Source organism: Nicotiana sylvestris, chromosome 7 (genome assembly GCF_000393655.2).
Source record: "Nicotiana sylvestris chromosome 7, ASM39365v2, whole genome shotgun sequence".
Lineage (NCBI taxonomy): Eukaryota > Viridiplantae > Streptophyta > Magnoliopsida > Solanales > Solanaceae > Nicotiana > Nicotiana sylvestris.
This window is the reverse complement of record NC_091063.1, coordinates 136,529,683-136,537,246: the sequence shown is the minus strand read 5'-3', so window position 1 is coordinate 136,537,246 and position 7,564 is coordinate 136,529,683. Positions and strand designations below refer to the sequence as shown.

Genomic DNA, 7,564 nt, shown 5'->3' with positions numbered 1-7,564 from the left:
TATATTGAATCATCTATACGTTTTAAATGAATTTTAGGCTTTTGAAATCTTGTATATATATATTTTTTGTGTTTTATCACCTTGTTTGCTACCTCATTCATTAAAATTTCTTACCATCTTGCATCTTATATTGTTGATCACGCTTAAAAATATGGAAGGAGATCTTTGCATGTGATTCTTGAAGGGAAAGAATCCTTATTTATCTAAATTTTTAATTTTTATATGTGCTTCATTATTTTTTTTCGTAAGTTTGTGATTAATTACTAAAAGTTAGTTAGCTTAAGCTTATTTTGGACATTTCGGTAAGATTCTCCACATTCTCATCTCTAAATTAGGAATAGATAAAATCCAAATGGACGAAAAGTTAATGATTTTAGCCAAGTCAAGAATGGTTTTACATCATTTAGATCAAGTAACCATGTTGCCAAGCATTGAAGAGATACAGTTAAATATCATTGTGAATATAGTGTTGGGTTTTATTAATTAAAACAACGAGGTGTGAACAAAAAATGATGGAAAATAAAAGTTTGAATTGGTCCGAACTTTGTCCCTCATTGGATAGGAAGAGGAAATTTTTTGTGCTTATATATGGAAGCACTTCTTCTAGTTCTTAAAGAGTTGAGAAGAGAGCAAGTCTCGCGCCATCCTCGCCGTCGCTTGCTCGCTTCGGATTTGGTCAATACCTCTTCAAATAAACAGACACCTTTATACCTGTTGGGACTCAACTTTGTTGGCTATAAACAGAGAGGCTCAGCCTTATTTTTCCAATATCGTGATTTGCTCCGTCAGTTGAGTTTGCCAAGTGCCGCTATCACAGAATAATTATCCCATTCTATCCTGGGAGGAATTAATCTGAAACCTTGGGCAACTGGGGATTAAATTTTTTAAAGACACACAAGAAATTTGTGGGCTTGAAATTTCTGTTTTTGTTTTCTGAAACTAACGTCTTCTGATTTTCTGATTTTGAATACAGAATTACAAATACATAGATTCAAGGTGGCTAGTCGAACAATTATTATTTTATTTTTATGTTATCATGCCAAATTTGCTACAAGAAAATACTATTGTATGTCGACATAATCTGATGCCTAATGGTATAAAAAATTTGTACATCATCAGTCCATAGAAGTTAAACACAAGTAAATTTATTCTCCAACATTAACAAGCTCAAAATCATCAAAATAGAAGAGAAAATCCTTTGCAGATAACAATTTGAAGTCAAAATGTAATATAGAAGTTTTACATGCTTGTTTGTTCATTCCACCTGAAATTAATTCTTGTGCAAATTCAACTAATCCAATTGTAGATTCACGGACGAAACTTGCAGGCTGTTTTGAACTGTTCGGCTTCTGCTTTATCTCCTTTAAACTCATTATCCACCCATGCTGAGTATCCTCCTTCCAAATTTCTTACATCCGTGTAGCCCTAAACTCAATAACATAGCACTACTATATTTTAAGGAATTTTTTTTAAACGGCAGGCTAAATTCTGATTGAGAAATTTAACTTCCTGCTATTAAAGGAGAAAGTGCTCACTAACCGCATTAAGAAGATCGACACATGCTCGACGTCCTCTCCCTCCGCTGTTGCACCCCTTCAAAACAAATCATGGCATTTTTTTCTAAGTGATTTACAGAAGACAGATCCAGAGTTTAAATTTGATAGGTTCAGTCGTTCAGCCATTAAGTTCTACCATTATAAAACTCATTGTAACTATGAAACTATAAGTTCAAAATTTAAAATTTGTTGAAACTTTAGTAATGTTTCCCGTATATATTTACACATCGTGTCAAAAATATTTGGTTAGTTGAATTCAGTTAACTAGGCATCTACCTCTAATAGGAGAGTTGCTCAAAAGAAGTGGTTATATTTGTATATTGCACGTGTAAGAAATATTTACACAATTTGATTATTTAAAAGGTAATTATAGGTAGCTCTAATTAAGAAAAATTATTGTTAATTTAGATTAAATGACAAGTAATGTGTAATTTTTTTAAAACACTATCAATGTATATAATTTAAATTCTTAAAAAGAAAGTTAAAAGATATATAAGTATATTTACCACAATCAGATGATCCTCCTTTTGGCACACTGAAGAGACCTGGACAAGAAAATCTGGGTTTTGTACTCTTCCTATCATCCACCAGAAAAATAATAATTAAATATTCTTACATAAATAGGGATTGAATGGAACTATATATATGAGGTGATGTAATATTTAAAATATTGGCCTTCCATTTTTCACCTTCTTCAGTGAGGAACATGTATGGAATATTTATCGCTTTATCAATATGTCCTCTGTTAAACTCTTCAACTGTCCTGTAAACCCCAACAGAGAGATAGAAAATAATGATGTAAAATTAAATTAAATTAGAAGACATTACAAAGCTTTGCTAAAATAATGCAAATTAGTTTAATTTTATTAGATTTCTGATAGTAAAGACTTTTCAATTCCTCACCTCACATCTAAGTAACGGTGACCTGAGGATAGCAGATCCTTGGCACTAATCACATCAACGTGCGAAACATCTTCATTGCTGCCAATCAAAGAAAAATTAAATAAATACTTAAATTAGAACACCACAAAGCCAAAAACAAAAAGAGAACACAGAGAAACGAAATTTGGAGTTGGACGAATTAAAAGTTAGATATATTAATGATTGAAATAGCAAAGAGGTGTAGATGTAATTAAGTTAGCATAAATAACACGAAAAGAATCCAAAATAACGAGACAAAGAAATATTAAGTAACGATTAACAAGAAACATTAGAATTTGGGTTACCTCTTTGTCGAATCCATTTTATGCTTATTACACTTGTAGGAGTTGAAGTATATCTCTTCAAATCTGATTTCGGGCAACTACTTTAGTTTTTTTGGTTTTATAGTAGCTCATTGTATGTTTGGGCGTTGACCTTCTTCTTATTGTTACGAGAATAATGACAAAAATAATTAATATGCTTATAGTTAATTGGTTGTAAGTGATACCCTTTTTTTATGTGGTATCCGAATTAACTTGTGCGCAACTCTAATTCTATGGGTACCTTATATCTTCTGCGTACCAACACAGGAAATGATTAACTCTGTCCACCAAGACTTAAACAAATGAAAAGAAATCACCCAAATTCGTTGACTTTGATTTGTTCACTAAGCAGATTATTGGAGTAACATTTTCTATTAGTAAGGAAAATAGCACTATATATATAATTTCAACATCTATCCAACGAAATAATCAATTACTTGTTCGAAAGGGATAGTAGTAGTATTTATTTAGGTGTTTGACAGGAAACGCATGTGATCTGCTAAGCAAGAGTGGATTACACGTCAATCTTAACAACTACACTAATAATTATTTTGCTTTAATAAGCTGAAATTCTTCGTCGAATTTATGAGATAAATTGTTAAGTTCAATCACTAATATGATGTGCTGATAATTTTATGTACATGTTCATGTATCTTAGAACTTCCAGTTGCGTAAATGGTTTTGTGAAACTGGTCTTTTGGTTTGGCAAATAGTGAAATTGTCGTTCGAGTAGAGAGAGAAACTCTACCTTCACTCTAGCCTACAACCAATCTTTATCTTCTCAATTCAAAACACTGAAATGACTCCAAACATCAATCTCCATATCCCCCTAAACCACCAGACAAGGATACTACCATCCAAAAAGAAGAAATCCAAAGTTTTAAAGACAAACTTATCGAAGGAGTACAATATTCCCTAAAAATTGCTGAGATCTCTACACATATTGATATTACTACAAAGGTTCAAGAAACAAATGCTGTACAAAATCACCCAATGTTGGTGGATGACAAGAGAATTCATCTCACAAAGGAAGACCAAGAACGTATATATCAACCTTGGAGATATTCTCTCATTATCAAACTAATTGGTAAGAAAATCTAACATCATATCCTCAAAAAGAAAATTCAGGAAGCTTGGAAAATTATGGATAATTTCCCCCTTATTGATTTGGGAGCAGACTACTACATAGCTAAATTCAAATGTGAAGAACACATGACTAAAGTCTTAAACGCTGGGCCATGGTTCATATTTGGCCATTTCCTCTCCATTTAGAGATGGAAGCCAAACTTTGTGACAACAGAAGTAAAGAGCTCCCTCACAGCCATTTGGATCCATCTACCTCAATTACCAACTGAGTTTTAAGATGGTATTATATTGGCAAAAATTGGAAATGCCATTGGTAAATTACTAAAAGTAGATGCGTGCAATTCTTCAACTCTAAGGGGATGCTACGCCAGACTATGCATTGAGCTACCACTTGAAGTTCCGGTAGTCCCACTCATCAACATTGGCCACCATAAGCAAATCATCCAATACGAAGGTGAAAATACTCTATGCAAGCAATGTGGAAGACTGGGTCATGTGGCAATGAAGTGCCTCTATGTAAAAACATCACTGCAACCAAACTACACTCCGGATAATAATAATCCTATCCCTAAAGAAGTGAGCAATGACAATGAAGTAAATGGCATAGCATGGCAAACGGTTAAGTTCCCAAAGAAGAAAAGAACCAATGAGAGGAGTTCTGGAACCATTCAAAATCCAGGTATTCAATCAAAACGATCTCATCCAATACCAGGTAAGTATTCTTCTCCAACCCCTAATACTATGTATATCCCTTCTAACACTCAACCTACGAGTAACAGGAAAACTTCGAACAATCATTCCTCATCTCCTCCGGGGAATTTCATAAAATGCAGTAACAAATTCTTCACATTGGAGAATCCGCCCACAGAAATAAAAATAAAAGAAAACTATTTACTAAATTCTGAAAATATTTCTAAATTAAGCATTGATAACGTGGCTTTACCAAATACTCCCAATCACAACGTGTCTGACATGGAGGTCAGTAATTTACCCAACATGCAGGTCCTAATTACGCCCTCTAATCAAATTATCGAAGATAACAAAGCTACAAAAAATGACATTATCCTTAAAACAAAAGATTCTCTCTCCGATAACCTTCCACTAAACCTTCCTATTAAAATTTATAATTCCTCTAACATCTGCATGGATGAAGATCAGGCCCCACAACACATGTCCCACATGCCCCCACCTTCTAGTCATTTGGCCAATATCAAACACCACGTGTCTAACCCTACCGCTACACCAAATCAACTTAAAATCTCTTCTCCTGCGTGCAAAGAAAACATGCAAATAAACCAAATTATTAACACCCTAGATAATCCTTCTACTGAAATCCCTATAACTTTCAGTAACCAACCTGTCCCAACAAATATAAATCAGCCCCTAAGTAGTCACTATGCCAAGAATTCCTATATCACAAAGAAGGAGATTCAGGCTTGTTCAAATCCTAAGGCACCAAAGAGCTCATACAATGGCCAATCCACCCCCAAATTTTAACAACCAACAGGGAAACCAAACAGTCTTATTCATACAACCACCCCTCCCTCAAGATCACCAACCTCTATCATGGATAGAACCAGAGGCGGACCCAGAATTTAGGGGTTACAGGTGCCAACCTAATCGATTTGATCAACTCGAGCGTCGGTTCGGGTTATACATCCTTTTTATTTATATAGACAAATAGATCAAACAAAAGAAAATATAATAACTATAACTAATTGACGCAAAGCATAAAACTTCCAACAATATTTTTAATACCATACACAATCTATTTACAATTGTCCTCTACGAGCTTTCATATTTTGAAAACGATCAATAATGACATCATTACTTATATTTGTAAATACATCACGCTCTATGTAACAAACTAAACAATCATTTAAATATTGATCACCCATGTTGTTCCGCTCTTCATTCTTTATCCGCTTCATGGATGAGAATGCTCTCTCCATAGTTGCGGTAGCAACATGTAAAATCAGAGTTAACTTCACAAGTAGATAAACATACGAATAAGTCTCCACAAGATTTGTCTCAACCAATGCTTTTGCCAAATCACTAATTCCTTGCAAGTTGGAGAACTTGAGATTGCCAGCTCGCATATGAATTATGAAAGTATCTAGTTGATAACTCAAGTCTCGAATCTGTACTTCATCAAACTCATTTGGGTAACATTTTGCTAAAGTCATTATTCTACTTTTATCAAAATTAGCAAAAGAATTGACTGGATTAAAGCTAGCCATCCCAAGAAGCAATTCGCTACTCACTACACCAAAATGGTCATTAAGCTCTTGAAGTTGCACATCAATTATAGAAGATATCAACACTCAAGTGGTGTGAATAACAAATACCAGAAGACTTGCGCTTCGACTTTCCAGGAAAATAGGATTCATCCATCTTGGGAATTATAATATCATGCATATGACAAAATGAGGAAACGTCATCTAGCAAAGATTTCCATCCAGTTTCTCTCATATCTTGCAATATTTTCTTTGTAATCTTAAGAAACTCCACGGCATCAACAATATCTTGATCTCTCTTTTGTAGGATCTTGTTCAACTCATTTGACATTGCCAAAACTTTCAACATCAAGTGAAGCATAAAAACAAATTTAAATGTTATTATCTCACTCAAAAGATATTTTGCTTGATTTCTCTCATTTGAGGTAGAACCTTCATGTTCAATCACTTCAAGCACACGAATAATAGATGAGAAAATAACAATAAAGTTATCTAATATTTTGAAATGTGATCTCCAACGAGTATCACCTGGTCTTTGAAGCCCGCGTTCTTGATTTAGTCCTCGCCCGGTATGAATTTCACCAGACTCAAGTAATTGCTCCAGTTTTTCAGCTTGAAGATGGCGAAGCAAATTTCTACGCTTAAAAGATACTCCAATGACATTCAACATATTAGTAACATGACAGAAGAAGTCTTCGACATCCAAATGCTTTTTAGACATAGCTACAAGTGTTAATTGCAATTGATGAGCAAAGCAATGAATTTAATATGCCGATGAGCTGTCTTTCATAATCAAAGTCTTAAGACCACTTATCTCTCACCTCATGTTACTAGCTCCATCATAACCTTGTCCACGTATTTGGGATGGACTTAGTGAGTGGTCCGAAAGCAAAGAGTAGATTTCTTCCTTCAATGAGCATGCCGATGTATCACTAACATGAACAAGACCAACAAATCGCTCTACCACTTCACCATTCTTATCAACATAACACAAAACAAGAGCCATTTGTTCTTTGTGTGAGATATCTTTGGACTCATCAACTAATATACCAAAGTAATCTCCATTCAAGTCTACAATTATAGCCTTTAATGTTTCTTTTGCACAAGCATTGATAATATCCTTTTGGATTATAGGGCAAGTCAAAGTATCATTTTGTGGAGCATTTTCTAATATTACTTTTCCCACATCCGGATGCTTGTCCCCATGCCATTGTAAGAATCCTAGAAAGAGGCCTTGATTTGTTGAAGATTCACTTTCGTCATGGCCCCTAAAAGGCAATCCATACAATAATAGAAGTCTTGCCACATCAATTGATGCTTCTAAACGCATTCGATACTCACTTTTTAACATCTCGGAGTGCTTATAAAAAACAACTTGAATTGATTGATGATGATTTGATAAATCTAGCATCTTCTTGAAACATTTATCATGGACACTATT

At 34.2% G+C, this 7,564-nt stretch overlaps 2 protein-coding genes across 3 annotated transcripts; both read right to left on the bottom strand.

The window, feature by feature from the left end:
• Positions 1-1,064: 1,064 nt before the first annotated feature.
• LOC104248533 (protein HIGH ARSENIC CONTENT 1, mitochondrial) lies at positions 1,065-2,931 on the bottom strand. 2 transcript variants are annotated; one of them, XM_009804804.2, is made up of 6 exons: positions 2,783-2,914; positions 2,460-2,537; positions 2,246-2,319; positions 2,063-2,133; positions 1,540-1,593; positions 1,065-1,425 (listed from the first exon to the last, which is right to left on the bottom strand). In XM_009804804.2, the coding sequence occupies exons 1-6, from the start codon at positions 2,797-2,799 to the stop codon at positions 1,309-1,311; spliced, it is 411 nt and encodes a 136-aa protein (XP_009803106.1). In that variant the 5' UTR covers positions 2,800-2,914; the 3' UTR covers positions 1,065-1,308. The 2 variants fall into 2 exon arrangements, with proteins under 2 accessions (XP_009803106.1, XP_070007017.1); XM_070150916.1 differs by having other exon boundaries at positions 1,381-1,445; positions 2,783-2,931.
• Positions 2,932-5,658: 2,727 nt separating this feature from the next.
• LOC104248535 (uncharacterized) lies at positions 5,659-7,453 on the bottom strand. The gene is made up of 3 exons (XM_009804806.2): positions 6,955-7,453; positions 6,235-6,846; positions 5,659-6,149 (listed from the first exon to the last, which is right to left on the bottom strand). Exons 1-3 carry the CDS (start codon positions 7,451-7,453, stop codon positions 5,659-5,661), a joined length of 1,602 nt encoding a protein of 533 aa, XP_009803108.2.
• Positions 7,454-7,564: the final 111 nt, after the last annotated feature.

Coding starts and splice junctions, on each gene's coding strand:
- LOC104248533 (XM_009804804.2), bottom strand. Junction 2,134..2,245: donor CATGTTCCTCACTGAAGAAG/GTGAAAAATGGA, acceptor GGTGGATGATAG/GAAGAGTACAAAACCCAGAT. Junction 1,426..1,539: donor GTGTCGATCTTCTTAATGCG/GTTAGTGAGCAC, acceptor TATTGAGTTTAG/GGCTACACGGATGTAAGAAA.
- LOC104248535 (XM_009804806.2), bottom strand. CDS start 7,453: ATGCGTTTAGAAGCATCAATTGATGTGGCAAGACTTCTATTATTGTAT. Junction 6,847..6,954: donor ACAAGGTTATGATGGAGCTA/GTAACATGAGGT, acceptor TAACACTTGTAG/CTATGTCTAAAAAGCATTTG. Junction 6,150..6,234: donor GTCGAAGCGCAAGTCTTCTG/GTATTTGTTATT, acceptor ATTTTGGTGTAG/TGAGTAGCGAATTGCTTCTT.